The sequence below is a fragment of the Cebus imitator genome, unplaced genomic scaffold (assembly GCF_001604975.1).
Source record: "Cebus imitator isolate Cc_AM_T3 unplaced genomic scaffold, Cebus_imitator-1.0 Scaffold295, whole genome shotgun sequence".
NCBI lineage: Eukaryota > Metazoa > Chordata > Mammalia > Primates > Cebidae > Cebus > Cebus imitator.
This window is the reverse complement of record NW_016107610.1, coordinates 2,644,580-2,663,851: the sequence shown is the minus strand read 5'-3', so window position 1 is coordinate 2,663,851 and position 19,272 is coordinate 2,644,580. Positions and strand designations below refer to the sequence as shown.

At 48.3% G+C, this 19,272-nt stretch overlaps 1 protein-coding gene and 2 non-coding genes across 3 annotated transcripts in view; 2 read left to right on the top strand and 1 right to left on the bottom strand.

Moving 5' to 3' along the window:
* Window position 1: 1 nt before the first annotated feature.
* SLC28A1 (solute carrier family 28 member 1) overlaps window positions 2-19,272 on the bottom strand; it is a 59,638-nt gene continuing 40,367 nt past the window's right edge. Inside the window, exons 12-18 of the mRNA XM_017502295.2 lie at window positions 12,376-12,503; window positions 10,136-10,304; window positions 9,813-10,010; window positions 2,218-2,299; window positions 1,131-1,229; window positions 929-1,040; window positions 2-620 (exon numbers count right to left, since the gene is read on the bottom strand). Of these exons, the coding sequence (XP_017357784.1) occupies window positions 548-620; window positions 929-1,040; window positions 1,131-1,229; window positions 2,218-2,299; window positions 9,813-10,010; window positions 10,136-10,304; window positions 12,376-12,503 (861 nt within the window). The 3' untranslated portion in view covers window positions 2-547. The remainder of the gene's footprint in view (window positions 621-928; window positions 1,041-1,130; window positions 1,230-2,217; window positions 2,300-9,812; window positions 10,011-10,135; window positions 10,305-12,375; window positions 12,504-19,272) is intronic.
* LOC119467490 lies at window positions 5,705-5,807 on the top strand. The gene has a single exon (XR_005196028.1). It is a non-coding gene; the product is annotated as a U6 spliceosomal RNA (small nuclear RNA).
* LOC119467483 lies at window positions 6,884-6,985 on the top strand. The gene has a single exon (XR_005196022.1). It is a non-coding gene; the product is annotated as a U6 spliceosomal RNA (small nuclear RNA).

Genomic DNA, 19,272 nt, shown 5'->3' with positions numbered 1-19,272 from the left:
CCAAATAGCCCGCTCTAAGTTTATTTGACCCAGTGTTTCCAAGTCTAGTGGATCACGGAACCCTCCGAACGCCTCCCGGGAGTGTGCCATGGGACCTCAGTTTGGGAAGCGCTCTGAGGGAAGGTGGGAAGGGAGTCTCTGAAAGCAGAGAAAGGGGCCACACCACCTGGCAGGGGAAGCCACAGAGAGATCCTGGTGCCCAGGTGGGGAGGGGAGGAGGCTTTGGTGTGCGCCCACAACAGAAAGGAAGGGGCATGTGAGGGACCCCAGGGGAGGCGGGGAGAGAGGACCAGGGTGCTGCTTGGATGTGGAGGGGAAGGAGGAGGCAGAGGTAACCCTGAGAATTCACACTGGGGGAGGTAGAAAATGGGGGAGGAGGAAAGAGGTGCAGTAGGACACGTCCTTCCTGATGTCCCCACTCACTCTCTGCACATTCAGTCCATGACCCCTTCCCAGTTGTGGGGCTGAGCTGGGGCTGAGTCTCTGGCTTCCCTGAGGAGGGCCCTGGGAAAGGGAAGGTCAGAAGCACAAACAGGTTCTGTCCTCGCTATGCACAGACTGTGTGGTTGTAAAACCGGCAGCAGTTCTCCAGGGCCTCTGGGCTGAACTCTGGGTTGATGCTAAAAAAAAAAAAAAAAAAAAGCAAAGATTGCAGTGTGAGCTCCAGGCTGGCTCTGCTGGCCATGGCCAGGCTGTGCAACACTGGGAACATTGCTTCAAGTCTCTGGTCCACCCTTCCTCCACTGGTCCTCGAGCCTTTACTTCCCCATCAGCTGCAGCCATAACATTTTTACCCTCACCCTGGTACCAAAGGCATCCCCCCCAGCACTCAGGCATTCCGTGCCCCATTGCGGGGGGTCCCCTGCAGGCCCCATTCCATGCCCCATCGCGGGGGGTCCCCTGCAGGCCCCATAGCTCATGCCCTTACCTCTGGAAGGCATCACGGCAGCACTGATACACCTCAAAGCTACTGCTGCCGAGGGTCGTGTTCAGGAGGGACATGCAGTTGACTTCAGCCCCCCTGGGCACGTAGAGGACGCCTGTGGGGGGAAAGAGGTGGGTGGGCAGGGCCCCCGGGCTAACCAGAAAATCAGAGTTCCACATTCTGCGCCTGCCAGGCCTGCACTCACCTGCCATGCAGGCATTCACCAGGGACACACAGGCCCCCGTGAAGAGCGCCCGGAGCACGATCTGGGAGAAGTCGCTCTTCCGTTGGGGGACCATGGAGGCTGCAAGGGGACAGAAGTACTCAGGGCCAGGGAAGCTGTGCCCCTCTCTGCCACATTCTCTAGCTCCGGCTGCATCTGCTGACCTCCCTTCCTCTTCTATTAATAGATGGCCAGAGGGACAGACGCTGTCCTCCGGGCCACTTGCTGAGCTCAGGAGCCCTCTTCGGCCTGGCGGCAATGCCCACACCTCCCCACACACCATCCGTGGCAGACGCAGGAAAAGAATTTGAGTTTGGAGCCAGGCAGACCTGGGATGAAATGCAGGTCCAGCCACTCGCTACCCGAGGGATCTGAGCCATGCTTCACTTCTCCAAGACTCAGTTTCCTTCTTTGTAAAATGGGGTGATTTCACCACCAGGCAGGGTAGCAGCCGGGAGTGGAAATGTTATTTGTAAAGAACTGAGAACTGTGCAGAGTCTTCGACCCTAGGCCTCACCAGGCCTGCCTGCCTGTCCACTGTGGGTGTGGGAACAGGCAGACCATAGCTTTGGGGACAGGCCAGCACCATACCTCCCACCCCTGAGCCAGGCTTGGCCTTCAAGGCTCAAGTGCTGACCTCCTAGGCCACCACCAGCAGCAGAGATTCAGAATTCTAGGGCTAGAAGGAAAATCTCGCTCTGTCGCCCAGGCTGGAATATAGTGGTGTGATCTTGGCTCACTGCAACCTCTGCCTTGTGGGTTCAAGCATCCTCGTGCCTCAGCCTCCCGAGTAGCTGGGATCATAGGTGTGCACCACCACACCCAGGTAATTTTTGTATTTTTATTAGAGATGGAGTTTTGCCATGTTGGCCAGGCTGGTCTCGAGTGATCCACCCGCCTCAGCCTCCCAAAGTGCTGGGATTACAGGCACAAGCCACCACGAACGGCCTCTACGGCCATCTTGCTTGGGCCCTGCTTTAGAAAAATGAGACAACTGAGGCCTCCATGTCCCCAGCAAGTTCAAGTCTCTGGCTCTCCCAGACACTGGTGAGGCCCCCATTAGACTCACTCAAGCCTCCGAGCATGATCCCAATGGAGCTGAAATTGGCAAATCCACAGAGGGCAAATGTCGTCAGGACTTCAGCTCTGACCTGAAAATACAGAAGATGCATGAGGAGGGGCTCCCCTCAGATGGGCCCGGGGTGGCCCTATAACACCCAGGATCCCTGGCCTTAACTTTACCCACTTCTTACCTGTAATTGATCTTCAAGCCCTCTGTGCTGCCCCTTCCCCAGCCTTGCAATCCCACCTCTACATCAGCTCAAATGGCACCACATCAAAAACATAGCTTTGCTCTTTCATCTGTCCTTCAACCTTTTAATCTTCATTACCGGCCCTTCTAGACGGGATTCAGCCTTTCTTAGTCCTCTCGCTTTGGCCCTACTAAGTTGTATCCTGGGGCGACTGGGTGGACAGCCCCTTTCCGGACATAGCACTCCTGTGACTGCTCTCAGGCTGAGAGAGGGAGTGTGGCCTACAGGAAACAGTAAGGGATTTGGAGCCCAGCCAGGCTGGCTTTCAGGACTAGCTCACCAAGATCAGCTGGAGCAAGTCAGTCGCTTCTCTCAGTGTCAGTTTCCCTGTCTAGAATGGGGGAATAATAGTACCTGCCTGGGAGAGCCGTCAGGAGGATTACGTAAAATACAGGAAACACCAGGCAGAGGGCAGGTGTTTAAACACGATAGTTATTCCCTTTTGTTCTTAACAACTGTCCTATTTCCCAGAAAGAAGGTTTAAGGGCCAAAATGAAATAATTTGAAAACAAAATTGATTTATGGGTACAAAATAAGTTAGAATGAGCGAGTAAGAGCTAATATTTGATAGCACAACAAGGTGACTATAGTTACAATGACTTAACTGTACATTTTAAAATAAGGGTATCATTGGATTGTTTGTAACACAAAAGGTAAATGCTTGAGGGGATGAATACCCCATTCTCCATGATGTCATTATCACACATGGCATGCCGGTGTGCATCAAAGCATCTCATGTACCTCATAAATATACACACCTACTATGTATCCACAGAAATTAAAATTTTAAAATAAAAAAAAAATTGGTATAGAGCCTTCCCGCATACTATATAAAAATTCTAGATAAATATTAACATTTTAAGCATGAAATGATAGAAAATATAGGATAATAAATATAGTTACAAGGGAGTATTATTACTCTTATTTTAGAGAGGAGCAAACCGAGGCTCAGAGAAGTTAAGTAACTAAGGAAGTTCACACAGCAAGAAGGTAGTTGTATCAGAATTTGAATTCAGTTCTGACTGCAAAGCTTATGGTCTGAATTATCTCATCACATTATTTCAGGAATTTAACACTTTCCAGAAAACGTGCTTTTTCTTTCTTTTTCTTTCTTTCAGAAAACTTCTGCCTCCCGGGTTCAAGCGATTCTCATGCTTCAGCCTCCCAAGTAGCTGGGATTACAGGTGTGTGTTACCACACTGGCTAAGTTTTATATTTGTTGTTTCACCAAACGTGGTTTCTCCATGTTGGCCAGGCTAGTCTCAAGTGACCCAACCTCCTTGGCCTCCCAAAGTGCTGGAATTATAGGCATGAGCCACCGTGCCCAGCTGCATTTTCCAGATAACTTTCTAAGTTTAGAAATAATAGAAGAAATCACAAAAGAAAATATTTGGCATAAAATCTGTGTTAAAAAAAAAAAAGAAAAATCCCGAATGCTGGGTCAAGTGAGAGCTGACAGACACTGGGTGACCCTGTGCCTCACTGAGGAAAATAGCTAAACAAGAGCAGAGGAGACTCTGAGAAGCCAAGAGGCGAAATGTCATCATATGCACTCCCTGTCCAAGCTTGTCGACAGCGGCACAAGAAGCAGCACCCAGATGCTTCGGGCAACTCCTCAGAGCTTTCTAAGAGAGTCAGAGGCAGAAGACCATGTCCGCTAAAGAGAAAGGAAAATCTGAAGACGCAGTCAAGGCAGACAAGGCTGGCTAGGAAAGGGAAACGAAAACTTACAACCTTCCTACAGGGAAAACAAAAAAGAAGTTCCAGCATCCCAGCACATCCAAGAGGCCTCCTTTGGCCTCTTCTTGTTCTATTCCAAGCATTACCCAAAAATCAAAGGAGAACATCCCAGCCTATCTGTTGGTGAGATAGCAAAGAAAGTAGGAAACATGAGGTTATAAAACCACGGAGGAGGACAGGCAGCCTTAGGAAAAGACATCCACAAAGCTCAACGAAAAATACAAAAAGATATTGCTGCGCACCGAGCTAAAGGGAAGCCTGGGGCAGCAAAAAAAGGGAGCTCTCAAGGTTGAACAAGCAAGAAAAAGAAAGAATGGGAGAAACGTGAGAAAGAGGAAGAGGATGAGGAGGAAGGAAAGATGAAAACAAAGATGATGAATAAACTGGTTCTAGCAGTTTGGTTTTTTCTCATATATAATGTATTTAACCGTCGCCACCCCCCCGCCCCCTGCCAATACTCAATGCATTCATTTTAAAGAAATAAATTAAAATATAAGGCCATGTAAGATTTGTTTTTAGGGCTGGGCGCGGTGGCTCACGCCTGTAATCCCAGCACTTTGGGAGGCCGAGGCAGGTGGATCATGAGGTCAAGAGATCGAGACCATCCTGGTCAACATGGTGAAACCCCTTCTCCACTAAAAATACAAAAAATTAGCTGGGCATGGTGGCGCGTGCCTGTAATCCCAGCTACTCAGGAGGCTGAGGCAGGAGAATTGCCTGAACCCAGGAAGCGGAGGTTGCGGTGAGCCGGGATCGCACCATTGCACTCCAGCCTGGGCAACAAGAGCGAAACTCCGTCTCAAAAAAAAAAAAAAAAAAGATTTGTTTTTAAACTGTACAGTGTCTTTTTTCTCATATAGTTAACATACTACCCAATGTGTCTTTAGATAACCCTGTCCTGGTAATATTTTCAATAGCCACCAACCTTGCCTGGTGCCGTATGAGGGTTATAAATTGCCACGGAAATTTAAAGCACACTCTTTTTGGCGCACAGCACAAATTAGTTGCGTATGTGGATGGTAGTGCCTTTATATTTAGTTGTCTCTGATGCAGCTTACACAAATAATTGCTGATACAATGAACTGAAAACCACTTGGGCTGGGCGTTGTGGCTCACGCCTATAATCCCAGCACTGTGGGAGGCCAAGGCAGAAGGATTACTTGAGGTTGGGAGTTTGAGACAAACTTGGGCAACATGGCAAGACCCCAACTCTAAAAAAAATACAAAAGTTAGCCAGGCGTGGTGGTGTACATCTGTAATCCCAGTTACACAGGGGCTGAGGTAGGAGGATTCCTTGAGCCCGGAAGGCAGAGGCTACAGTGAGCTGTGATTGTACCACTGCACTCCAGCCTGGGTGACAGAGTGAGACCCTGTCTCCAAAAATACATACATACATGCGTACATATCACTCTGTAATTTTTTAAAAAGTTACTGCTGTTTTGTCGACATTCTGAATGCTTCTAAGTAAATACAATTTTTAAATTAAAAAAACAACAAATTCCTGTGCTTTTTATACACATACACTAAAACTTCAATGATGCAAAGATGATTAGCATGGCCCCTACCGAAGGATGACACGCAAATTCATCAAGTGTTCTACACTAAAAATACATTTCCGTATACAACATAAAGGGGAAAAAAAGGAAAAGTATATGTAGAAAACATAACAGAAAAAAGTTAATGTCTTTATAACATGAAGAGTTGATACAAATATTATTGGAAAAAATATGTATCTCTGCTTGCCCACCTACAGCTGTGTTCCACAGAGCAGCCCCTCCCTCCCTTCTTTCCCTCCCTTCCTCCCTCCCTTTTCTTCCCTCCTTCCCTCCCTCCCTTCCCCCCTTTCCTTCCCTTCCCTTTCCTCCCCACCCCTCCCCTTTCCTTCCCAACCTACCTTACCTTACCTTCTTCCCTCTCTCTCTCTTTCAGAGACAGGGTCTCGCTCTGTTACCCAGGCTGGGGTGCAGTGGCAAAATCATAGCTCACTGCAGCCCCAGTCTCCTGGGCGCAAGTGATCCTCAGCATCTCAAGTAGCTGAGACCACAGGCGTGCACCACTACACCTGGCTAATTTTTAAATTTTTTGTAGAGACGGGGTCTTGCTTTGTTTTCAGGACTGATCTTGAACTCCTAGTCTCAAGTGATCCTCCTGCCTTAGCCTCCCGAAGTGCTGGGATTACAGGTGTGAGCCAACACACCTGGCCACCAGTCATGGTCTTAAAATTCAAAATGTCAAATCTTCAGTGATTTCTGACTGCTTCCTGGCCTGTGATTACCACCTGCTCTAGCTGTGCTCATTGCTCCGTTCTCTAAGCATACCAAGGGCCTTTGCACGTGCCCCTTCCTTTGGAATGCTTTTCCCAGCTTGTCCTAGCTCATCCCTTTTCCAAGTCTTGGCTTCAATGCCACATCTCAGGGAGATCTTTTCTGACCAGTCCACCAAAGGAAGACCCTGCCCTGTTTTTTCCTTCAAATAACTCACCCCAATCGCTGTTATTTTAATTGTTGTTCTTTTGCTTTCTTGTGTTTGCCTGTGTCTCTCACTAGATGTCGGCTCCAAGAGACCAGGGCCACGTCTGTCTAATTCTCCTTGTTATCCCCCATGCCTAGCAGGAGGCCTGCCACCTAAGTGGACTCAACAAATACTTGCTGAAGGAGTGAAGCTCATAAAAAAGATCATGAAGTGCTTCAGCAGCACACATACTAAAATCAGAACGATACAGAGGAATGTAGCACGACCCCTGTGCAGAATAATGTGCAAATTCATGAAGGATTCCATATTTTTACACCGCGTGCCTGTATCAGAACACCTCACTTACCACAGAAACATATGCACCTACTAGGTACCCATGAAAATTAAATAAATAAAAGAACAGGAAGGGGTGTGCCCTCCATTAACCTCTGAGGACGGGTGAGACCAGAGGTAAGAGAAAGCAGGGAGGGGAAACTTGACTCTATACAAACCTTTTTTTTTTTTTTTTTTTTTTTTTTGAGATGGAGTTTCACTCTTGTTGCCCAGGCTGGAGTGCAATGACACAATCTCAGCTCACTGCAACCTCCACCTCCCAGGTTCAAGAGATTCTCCTGCCTCGTCTCCTGAGTAGCAGAGATTACAGGCACCTGCCACCAAGCCTGGCTAATTTTTTGTATTTTTACTAGAGACGGGGTTTCACCATGTTGGCCAGGCTGGTCTCGAACTTTTGACTTCACGTGATCCGCCCGCTTTGGCCTCCAAAAGTGCTGGGATTACAGGTGTGAGTCACTGCACCTGTTTGTTTTGTTTTGTTTTGTTTTGTTTGTTTGTCTTTGAGACAGAGTCTTGCTCTGCTGCCCAAGCTAGAGTGCAGTCTCAGCTCACTGCAACTTCCACCTCCCAAGTTCAAGCGATTCTTGTGCCTCAGCCTCGGGAGTAGCGGGGACTACAGGCGTGTTCCACCACACGGGCAGAAAAAAATTAAAATTTTTCTATTTTTCGTAGACGAGGGTTTTTGCCGTGTTGGTCAGGCTGGTCTCAAACTCCTGACTTCAAGTGATCTACCTCCCAAAGTACGGAGATTACAGGCATGAGCCAGGGTGGGTGGCCACAAACTTTCTTTTTTTAAAAACCTACAGAGTCCATTCCTTTACAATTTAAAAAGGAATTTAAAAGACAAGAAAAAGAACTTCCTGTTGAAAGTTGTCAGTCACTGAAGTAATGCAGATGAAAACAATGAGCTATTACTTGCTCATTAAAGTAGGGAACCTTGTTTTTAAAAAGAAGCTACTCCCGGCGGTTTAGCCGTGTGGTGAAATAAACGCTCATGGGCACAGCTGGTGCTGGTGATTTCGGCCGCTGTAGCCACGTGAAGACGCATGTGGGATTCAGTCAGCCCACACCTGGGAACGCGGCAGAAACGCTCTGAGAGAAAGGAAGAGCTATACGCACAAAAAGACTCATTTCAACATGCGGATAAAAACCAAATAATAGAATTGTCTGAATGGCCCAACAGCAGGGGCTTGGGTATGTTAGGACACGTATATAAAAAATGATGCTTATGTTATAATACTAAGTAAAAACACAGCTGGCTACAGCACAGGATGGCTGCTACAGCAGCAACTATGTTAGCTCTCTCTTTTCCTCTTTTTTTTTTTTTTAAAGATAGGGTCTTGCTCTGTTGCCCAGGCTGAAGGGCAGTGATACAATCCTAGCTCATAACACCCTCAAACTCCTGGGATCAAGCCATCTTCCTGCCTCAGCCTCCCAAGCAGCTGGGACTACATTCATGCCCCACTGCACCATGAAAATTTTTTTTTTTTTTTTTGAGACAGAGTTTCGCTCTATCGTCCAGGCTGGAGTGCAGTGGCGTGACCTTGGCTCACTGCAACCTCTGCCTTCCAATTTCAAGTGATTCTCCTGCCTCAGCCTTCCAAGTAGCGGGGATTACAGGCGCCCGCCACCATGCCCAGCTAATTTTTTATATTTTTAGTAGAGATGGGGTTTCATCATGTTGACCAGGCTGGTCTTGAACTCCTGACCTCATGATCTGCCCACCTTGGCCTCCCAAAGTGCTAGGGTTACAGGCATGAGCCACTACACCTGGCCCACATCTCACAATTTTTAAAATTTTGAGTAAAGACAGGGTCTCACTATGTTGCCCAGACTAGTCTTGAACTCCTGGCCCCAAGTGATCCTCCCACCTTGACCTCCCAAAGTGCTGGGAATACAGGCATGGGACACTGCGCCTGGCCTAAACTCTCTCTTAAAAAGAATGGAAGAAAATGTAAGAAACAACAATAATTACTATTTGGGATGGTGATATTATAGGTAATTTTTTCATTCTCAATAATGTTATTCTTTTAGAACGGTTAATCTTATAGATCTTTTATAGAATTTAAAAATAAATTTTGACAGAAAGGACCAACCCCTGCACTGAATCCACTATATTAACAGTGAAGGTGATGGCCACGTGTGGTGGCTCACATCTGTAATCCCAGCACTTTGGGAAGCTGAAGAGGATGGATCATTTGAGATCCGGAGTTCCAGGCCAGCCTGGCCAACATGGTGAACACCATCTCTACTAAAAATACAAAAATTAGCTGGGTATGGTGGCAGGTATCTGTAGTCCCAGCTACTAGGGAGGCTGAGGCACGACAATCGCTGAAATCTGGGAGGTGGAGGTTGCAGTGAGGTGAGAATGTGCCACTGCACTCCAGCCTGGGCTGAAAAAGCGAATCTCCATTTCAAAAAAAAACAAAACAGCGAAGGTGTTAGTGAAGTCTCCTGAACTCACACACTCTGCAGCTTGTTAGATGCGAATGGGTATGCCTTTGGAGTAGATGTGGCAGGTATTTTACCCCGTTTTCCACAGAAGAGGAAAGGTGCTGTGGCTGGCCCAAGGCCACAGTGAAGGGCAACCCATCTAGACCTGGGTCTCAGACATCCCACAGGGCTCTCTCCCCACGCCTCAGATGGCAGCGAAGCCCGAAGCCGTCCTGTCTCCCGGGACTATAGGATGTGGTGGGGAAGCACCCCTCCAGCCAGGCCCAGGAAGCAGGAGAGCAGCCACCAGGGGCCCTCAGGAGCAGCTGTGCCATGTCATCGCCTGCCACAGGGAAGGGACTGGGCCACTCACGGAGATCCACTGCTTCCTGGCGCCGACCCACTCCTCGACTCCTGCCAGGCGGCGTTGCTTGTACTTGGAGAGTTCTTGATAGGCCACAAACTCGTTCAGAAACAGCTTGATCCCCAGCAGCTCAGCTACCACTGGACAGTCCTCCCAGGCCACGCCCATCAAGAAGGCTACAGGCCGCAGGATGTAGGAGCAGATGAGCTGAGGGGACAAGGGTGTGGCTGGCACTGAGGGCTGGGCCTAGACTCTGCAGGGCCTCCAGCCACCATACACCACCACCTGGGGCCATCCTCTCTACAGACCGAGCGTGGTGACCAGAAACGCACCTGGAAGCTGAGCCCCTGGATGTCCACCATGTCTCCCAGCCAGGAGAGGGCAGCATTGATGAAGGCCAGCACGGCCAGGAACGCAATCAGGTTGGCAGCGATGTTGGCAACCACCTTCACGGAGATGGCGGCCCCAGTGCTGGCTGCTTCTATGAGGTTCTGAGCATCTCTGTCGTTGGGATCGAGAACAATTGTTACTGGCCTGTCTCCACAACCAGCGAGGGTCCCTATCTTACAGGCGCAAATAGGAACCCTGGAAGAGCACTTCAGAGCAGGAATTGCTCATTTTCCCTGAGACAGAGAGAAAAAGGGGTTGGCCAAAGCACTGGGACAAGGTCCAGGTTTCTAGCATTGAACTGTCCAAGATGGAAGCCATTAGCCGAATGTGACAGGAGGCTGTCTGAATTGAATTTGTTGTAAGTGCAAAATATAGACCAGATTTTGAGGATTTAGTACCGAAAAAGGCAAAATATCTCAATAATTCTTGTACCGGTTACATGGTGAAATGACAATACCTTGGCGTGTACAGGGTTAAGTAAAATGGGTTACTAAAATCACCCATTTCTTTTGACTTTTTAAAGGACAACTACTAGAAAATGACAGGTGCAGCTCACATTACACTTCCATGGGACAGGTTGCTCAGTGCTTCAGAAGGTTGTGAGGCTGGGGTGTGCCCAAGCGTGTGTCTGTCATGGTGCCTTTTCAACACTGTTTAAGGTTTAAATGTTATCTAACAGTTATTAAGACTATGACAGGATATCGGAAGGTGAGTGAAATCAAAGATGGCACTCAGCATGTCAATGGGTGGTTGGTACCCTGTGTGGTCAGAGCTCAGGCACATAGACACGGTGGCATGGGGCCTTTCGATGACCTTCCTCAACATGAACACACGACAGGCCACAGCGCCAAGAACCAGGCCACACTCCCAAGCCTCACCTGGTCCATTGCTTCCTGCTGGTCAGACACTGGAAATTAAGATGTGAGAATTGGAGTGTGCATTTTTGCAAATGCCGTGGTCTGAATGTTTGCCCTTCGGAAACTCATGTTGAAACTTAATCCCCAATGTGGCAGTATTGAGAGTTGGGGCCTTTAAGAGGTGATTGATTGGGTCATGAGGGCTCTGCCCTACTGAATGGGTGAATCCATTCCTGAATTTTGGATTAATGGATTAATGGGATAATGGGTTATCACAGGAGTAGGACTGGTGGCTTTTTGTTTAGTTTAGTTTTGTTTTTGAGATGGAGGTTTGCTCTGTTGCTCAGGCTGGAGTGCAATGGTGCCATGTAGGCTCACTGCAACCTCCACCTCCCAGATTCAAGCAATTCCCGTGCCTCAGCCCCCCAAGTCACTAGAATTACAAGCGTGAGACTCTATGCCTAGCTAACTTTTGTATTTTTAGCAGATACAGGCTTCACCATGTTGGCCAGGCTGGTCTCAAACTCCTGACCTTAAGTGATCTACCTGCCTCAGCCTCCCAAAGTGCTGGGATTACAGGCATGAGCCACTGCGCCTGGCCTTGACTGGCGGCTTCTTAAGAAGAGGAAGAGAGATCTGAGCTAGCATACTCAGTTCACTGCCCGGCACCCCGCAACCTCTCACCATGTGACACCCTGTGCCACCTTGGGACTCTGCAGAATCCCCAGCAGCAAGAAGGCTCTCACCAGATACAACCCCTCAACCTCGGACTTCTCAGCCTCCATAACTATAAGAAATAAATTCCTATTCTTTTTTTTTTTTTTTTTTTTTTTGAGACAGAGTTTTGCTCTTGTTACTCAGCCTGAAGAGCAGTGGCGCAATCTTGGCTCACCATAACCTCCGCCTCCCGGCTTCAAGCAATTCTCCTGCCTCAGCCTCCTGAGTAGCTGGGAGTACAGGCACACGCCACCATGCCCAGCTAATTTTTGTATTTTTAGTGGAGAAGGGGTTTCACCATGTTGACCAGGATGGTCTTGATCTCTTGACTTCATCCACCCACCTTGGCCTCCCAAAGTGCTGGGATTATAGGCGTGAGCCACCGCGCCCGGCCTCCTATTCTTTACAAATTACCAAGCTTCAGGTATTATGTTATAAGCAACAGAAAACAGACTAAGACAGCAAATGAAGCCAAACTAGGGCAGGGAAAGAGGAGCGACCGTCCGGAGCTGGTGGAAGACGGTGACGAACAGAGAGAACAGGACCCCCTGCTTTGCCGCCGCACCTTGTACCACTACGCCCTCTGCAGGACCTCCTGCTGTGCTCACCCGTAGGTCAGTTTCACTTCCTCCCTCCCAAACTTGGACTCCTCCACCTCCGGGTAGACCAGCTTGGAGAGGGCCAAGGCACAAGGGGCAGCCATCACGGAGGCTGCGATCAGCGAGGTGGCGTCGATCTGCAAAAGTGAGAGTGTGGGATCCAGGTGGGCAGCCAGGAGAAATGCTGGTGACCAAGAAGTACGGCCCAGGGCAGCAAGGGCACATGTATACTCTGTCCCACTGGCATGTCCCCATTGTCACAACTGCTATCATCGTTATTATAATACCTTTTATGCGTAAAAGCTCACAGGCTGTATGTACAGCACCTTCTGTTTCTTCCTGGTGCTTCTCTAACTTAGGAATGACGAATATTGTTATCCTCATTTTACGGACAAGGAAACTGAGACTCCAAAGGATTCAATGTGACTTGCCCAAAGTAAAGGAAGAGAAGGAATTAGAGCCCATCACATCTTTTGGCTCCAAGTTCAAGGTTCTTTCTTCCTTTTTAGGCCGTCACTGTTGACCACTAATCCCCGTTAGCTGAGGTTTCCCCCTTAGTGAAAGAATTTGTGATGGTTTCAGACAAAGATCTAGAACCTGAGAGTGGAAGTGAAATGGATTTAACAGCTCACCGAGCTCCACCTTAGTGTAGGTATGTACCAGTGTAGGAATGTACCCCCTCTCTAGGTTCTTTCTTTAAATGCTTACTGGGACGGGGAACTCACCACTGCAAGGCAGCCCATCACACCGAATCCTGCAGTGTGAGAACTCCTTCTCAGGAAATCTGCCTCTAAACAACCACCATTTGGCCCTGAGTCTCCTTCTGGGACCCACGCTGTAAAAAACCTTCTCAGCAAGATGGCAGAGCAATGTCGTCCCCTGTGATTCTCCCTTCCTGAATTTTTATCTTCACTGTGACCCCAAACCCCTCGATTCTCTGTTCTTTTCCACAGAGATAAATGACATGTTTCCCCCACATCACTGCATCATTTACCAAGCAGGGAAACTAGAACCAGCTCAGACATCTAACGGTAAAGAATGGCTAAGCATCGTCCAGCTGTCATTAAAAATGAAGGTCACCAAGGCCTCACAGTGATGTGGGAAAGGCCCTACAACATTGCAGGTAGAGAACGACCAAAACAGGGGGCAGTGGGGAAACAGACTCCAAACTGATGCATGGAAAGAGCAGAAAAAAATACACCGAAATGCCAATGAATTCACTGTCCCTGGCTGGTGGGGCCAAGGGTGATTTTCTTTTTTCCTTTTTTTTTTTTTTTCCCCCAGGACAGAGTCTTGCTCTGTCACCCAGGCTGGAGTGCAGTGGCACAATCTCGGCTCACTGCAACCTCCACCTCCAGGGTTTAAGCAATTCTCCTGCCTCAGCCTCCGGAGTAGCTGGGATTACACATGAGCACCACCAAGCCCAGCTAATTTTTTAATTTTAGTAGAGATGGGGTTTTACTGTGTTGGCCAGGCTGGTCTCAAACTCCTGACCTCGTGATCCACCTGCTTCAGCTTCCCAAAGTGCTGGGATTACAGGTGTGAGCCACCACACCTGGCCAATATTCTTTTCTTTCTGCATTTTGGTATCTTTCAAAATGTCCACAGCAATATATTTTTTTAAATAAACAAAAAAGTAAAATCAGCCGGGTGCGGTGGCTCACGCCTGTAATCCCAACACTTTGGGAGGCCGAGGCTGGTGGATCATAAGGTCAAGAGATGGAGATCATCCTGGCCAACATGGTGAAACCCCATCTCTACCAAAAATACAAAAATTAGCTGGGCATGGTGGCGCGTGCCTGCAGTCCCAGCTACTTGGGAGGCTGAGGCAGAAGAATTGCTTGAACTCAGGAGGCAGAGCTGGCAGTGAGCCAAGATCACACCACTGCACTCCAGCCTGGTCAACAGAGCGAGACTTTGTCTCACAAAAAAAAGAAAAGAAAAGAAAAGAAAAATAGATGTTTTCGTCTTAAAGTTTGTAATAAGCCAACTGTATTCTCAAGGGTTAGAAAAAGGAGGAGAGAAGTAAGTTGAAGATAGACACTCTGGCTGATGAAAGCAGAGGGGAGGCTGGGCGTGGTAGCTCACACCTGTAATCCCAGGATTTTGGGAGGCCAAGGCGGGATGGATCATTTGAGGTCAGGATTTCGAGACCAGCCTGGCCAACATGGTGAAACTCCATCCCTACTAAAAATACAAAAATTAGCCTGGCATGATGGCACACACCTGTAATCCTACCTACTTGGGAAGCTGAAGCACAGGAATTACCTGAACACGGAAGGCAGAGGTTGCAGTGAGCTGAGATCACACCACTGTACTCCAGCCTGGGTGACAGAGTGAGACTTTGTTTCAAAAAAAAAAAGCAGAGAACAGAGCATGGGGGCCCCTTATTACCATCTCAGGGAAGTACCAAGCCTGCTGCTGAGAAGCTAGGCTGGAGACCCTCTCAGGCTCTGAATCCCAGGTCTTGTGTCCTTTTTTTTTTTAAACCCCAGTTGTTTCTTTTTTTTTTTTTTTTTTTTAAGACGGGGTTTCACCATGTGGGTCAGGCTGGTCTTGAACTCCTGACCTCAGGTGATCCACTTGCCTTGGCCTCCAAAGTGCTTGGATTACAGGCGTGAGCCACCACACCCGGCCCCTAGTTGTTTCTTTTTAAGCACCAACAAAACCCCTTAAAACATGAAGAAGAATTGGCAGCTGCCTGATACCTCGCCAGGGCCCTGTGTGGAAACTGGGCACACAAGCCTGGGCCCCTGCCTTTTGCTAGATGAAGCCCACTTGGGTCAGGTGTCCTTTCTGGACTTTCTGGGTGGGGCTTTGGGACTTCACTTGCTTCCTCCTCAGTTGCCCAGCCCCAGCTGGGATGGTGACACACCTGGAATCCTGGGATTTTCCTTCCACCAGTCAGGACCCTGCCCCTTCCTCGGACTTATAGATCACATCTGGTTTGTAAACCTGGGTCACAGCAGGGAACACACCCTGCAGTTCACGTTCCTGGACACTGTCCCCTGGGTGGGCCAGTTGTGGTCACCACCTCAAATGCCGCAGTTGGTAGTTTCTAGCTCATCATGGAAAGGGCTGAGTCCTGCACAGGCAGGGCTCCCTGGGCACTGGGCCAGCCCACACCCACCTCCCCACTGCCAGCTACTCCACTCTGTGACGTTCCCCAGCCCTGCCTCCCAGGCACCTGGTCAGGAGAGCCTTCCATCCTAGCATCCCAGGGCCCATGCCTGCCCATGGCCCTTCTCTCTGACCCAAAGGGTCTCACTTGTCACCCAGGCTGGAGTGTAATGGCATGATCATGGCTCACTATAGCCTCAACCTCCTGGGCTCAAGTGATCCTCCTGCTTCAGCCTCCCGAATACCTGGGACTATAGATGTGTGCCACCATGCCCAGCTAATTTTTTATTTTTCAATTTTTTGTAGAGATGGGGTCTCCCTATGTTGCCCATGCTGGTTCTCAAGCTCCTGGCTTCAGTCATCCTTCTGCCTTGGCCCCCCAAAGTACTAGAATTACAGGCATGAGCCATGCGCCCAGCCTAGTAGCCACATTTTAAAAAGGAAAAAAAATAAGTTAAATTAATTTTAATAATGTTTTATTTAACCCAATATATCCAAAATATTTTCTTTCCACCCATGTAATCAATATAAAATTATCAATATAGATGACAAGATAAAAACTACAAATAAAACATCTTAAAATTTTTTTTTAGTATGACTAGCCACATTTCAAGTGCTCAATAGTCATGTGTGGTTGGTGGCTACTGTTTTGGACAGTGAGGTCTAGAAATATCCAGATATTAGCAATAGGAGGGATGTGTGAAGAAGGGAGACAGAAATTGAGCTACAAAGTGGTCTTATGAATCTGGGACTTGGAAGCCCGGCACAGTGCCTGTAATCCCAGCACTTTGGGAGGCCGGGATGGGCTGATCACCTGAGGTCAGGAGTCCAAGGCCAGCCTGGCCAACATGGTAAAACCCTGTGTCCACTAAAAATACAAAAATTAGCTGGGCATGATGGTGGGCCCTGTAATCCCAGCTACTTGGGAGACAGACAGGAGAATTGCTTGAACCTGTGAGGTGGAGGTTGTAATGAGCCGAGATCCAGCCACTGCACTCCAGCCTGGGTGACAGAGGGAGACTCTGTCTCAAAGAAAAAAAGGGATCTGGGAGCTTGGGGGAAAGAGCAAAAAAGACCCTTCTGGGATTCAGGGGCTGAGGGCAGAACCAAAGATACTGAGGAACTCACTGAGGGAAGGTAGAGGGAGTGCCTTGCAGGGGTGGTGCAGTGACTGTCATGAGCCAGGTGGGGGCAGAAGAGAGCTGCACTGGAGACAAGACTAGGGGCAGATCCAGAGATTGAAGGGAAGGAAGGTTTGACAGGCTGTTAGGCCTCTTCCTCTGGGCCAGCTGTGGTTGCAGCCTGGGGCTTCCAAACCAGAGACTGTGAGTGGAGGCTCAAGGGCCCCTAGGGCTGATCCTGGCTGCCTCTGCCCATTCTGTGTAGGTAAAGGGACATGGGTACCCAGGCCCCCGCCAATGGGGAAGCCAGACGGCCCAGGGCTGGGCCTGGACTTTTGCCTGAGAAAGGGCAGGAAGGAGGGCTGCGTTTTAAGTAATGACTAGAAGAACACCAGGGTTATTCTTTTCGTCGGCTGAGGGGACCAGAGCCAGGTTAAGACATTTAAAGCCCTAAGTTCTGAAAATAGTACGGCATCCCCTCCCCCAATATCCTGTCATGAAAAAAGTTTCAGGAACAAAGTTTTGGGTTTCCATTTTTGAAACATCGAATTTCTTCTGTTGAGACTTTGAAAACAATACCCAAAAATGAAGGGTTCAGAAGCAGCCTGGGAAGAAGTCTTTCTCTCCTGCTCTCCCATCGTTCAGTCCAATTCTTCCCCAAGGCTAGCCATAGAAACCAGAATCCCTCTTCCCCAAGGCAGGGCCCAGAGACCAGAAGCTCTTTTACCCAGAGCCAGCCATAACGCCAAAAACAGTGCTCTGCCTTCCCTCTGCCTTTCTGGGTACAAACTGGCCATAAATAAATTAACTACCTTCCTTGTTTGACTGGAGGTCATAAGGCCCCCTTCCAGTGATGATCTTGCCCCATATGCCAAAGGAACAAATGCACGCACAGAGAGCCAAGAAGGGTCTAGACAGACGGGCTTTGCTGTTTCTCCTCCACTGAGTCCATTAGTATTAGGTCACACTCTGTCCAATTCTATTTCTATGTGGCTGTCCATGCTTTGTTGAACCTGAGCATAAAAATGGACGATCTTCCCTGTATCTTTGGGTCTTCGTTCTGAAGGCTCGCGTGTGTATATATTAAATAAATTTGTGTGCCTTCCTCCTATTAATCTGTCTTTTGTGAGTTGAGTTTTCAGTGACCTTCAGAGGGTATAGGGGAAATTTCCCCTTGGCCCCTACACTTCCAAAAACAATTGGTGGTGGGGAGTGCACCAGCTCTAACGAGCCCTTTCTAGGCCCCAGCGAGACAGGTGCAAACCAGATGAGAGTCTCTAGAATTCTAGATGGGAGGGCGCCCTCCCAGAATCCAAAGCCCCTGAGCACAGGGAGACTTCTTGAAAAGTCATGCAACAGCTGGCCCTGCCAGACAACTCTGTGGGAGGTAGAGACAGTGAGGTTCTTGGTGTGGCCCAGGTGTCTGGAGTGAAGGAGAGGTGGAGGGGCAGGCTGGCTGCCCTTTCACCCATCCCTCGTCATCCCCAGGAACAGAGATGAGAGAGACAGCTGGAATTTGGAACTGCAGAAGGGGACAGTGTAGGTCACTCTGTGGTCACCCCCCACCACACACAACATCCAGAGAGCCTGGGAGGGGGGCAAAGGCAGGGCAGGGTCACTCTCCAATAAACACGCACAAGCCACCTCGCTTTCACGCTGAATGCCACCGCCTTTTGGCAGCAACTTACCCAGCTCATGACTGTACTGCTGGGCATTTAGGCTCTCCAGTTTTCTTGCTTTTGCAAATAATGTTGAAAATTTGCATTTCTTGAACATTTGTGAGAATATCTCTATATCACAATCTTTCTAGCTGGATCAAAGGGAAAGAGTATTTCTAAAGTGATTGAAGCTGGGTGCAGTGGCTCATGCCTATATTCCTAATATTTTGGGAGGCCAAGGTGGGAGGATTGCTTGAGCCCAGCTTAAGACCAGCCTGGGCAACGCAGCAAGACCCCATCTCTACTGAAAAAAAGAAAAAATAGCCAGAGGTGGTGGCTCACACATGTAGTCCCAGCTACTCAGGAGGCTGAGGTGGGAGGATTGCTGGAGCCCAGGAGTTTGAGGCTGTGGTGAGCTGTGATTGCACCACTGTGCTCCAGCTTGAGCAACAGAGGGAGACTCTGTCTCTAAATATATATACAAATATATATATATATATAAAAATATATGTTGGTGTCATGTGGGAAGTTAAAAAGGAAAAAATAAAATATTTTAAGTGATCTATATAATCAAATAAATAAAAAATAAATTGACTGATAGGTGTTCACCAGAAAGGTTACAGTAAATTAAACTCTCATCATGAGTGGATGAGTACCACACTCTTGCCATTTGGAGACACGTAAAGGGTTGCATATCACTTAGAAGAAAGATAAGTTATTATTGTCTTAATTCCTTTAAACAACAGTAAGCTTGAATATCTTTTTATAATTTATGAGCTATTTTCTCTTGATCAATGATTCTCATTTTATTTAAAAAAAAAAATTAAAAAAGTATGTGAGTACTCAGGCGTATATACCTGAAAGACTACTTACACAGACAGATTTGGAATGACATTTTAGGTCCATGGGTCTCAAATTCAGTGAGCATCAGAATCACCTATGAGGCTTGCTGCCACGCACTATGCTGGTCCCACCCCCACTGTTTCTTTTCTTTCCTTGTCTTTTCT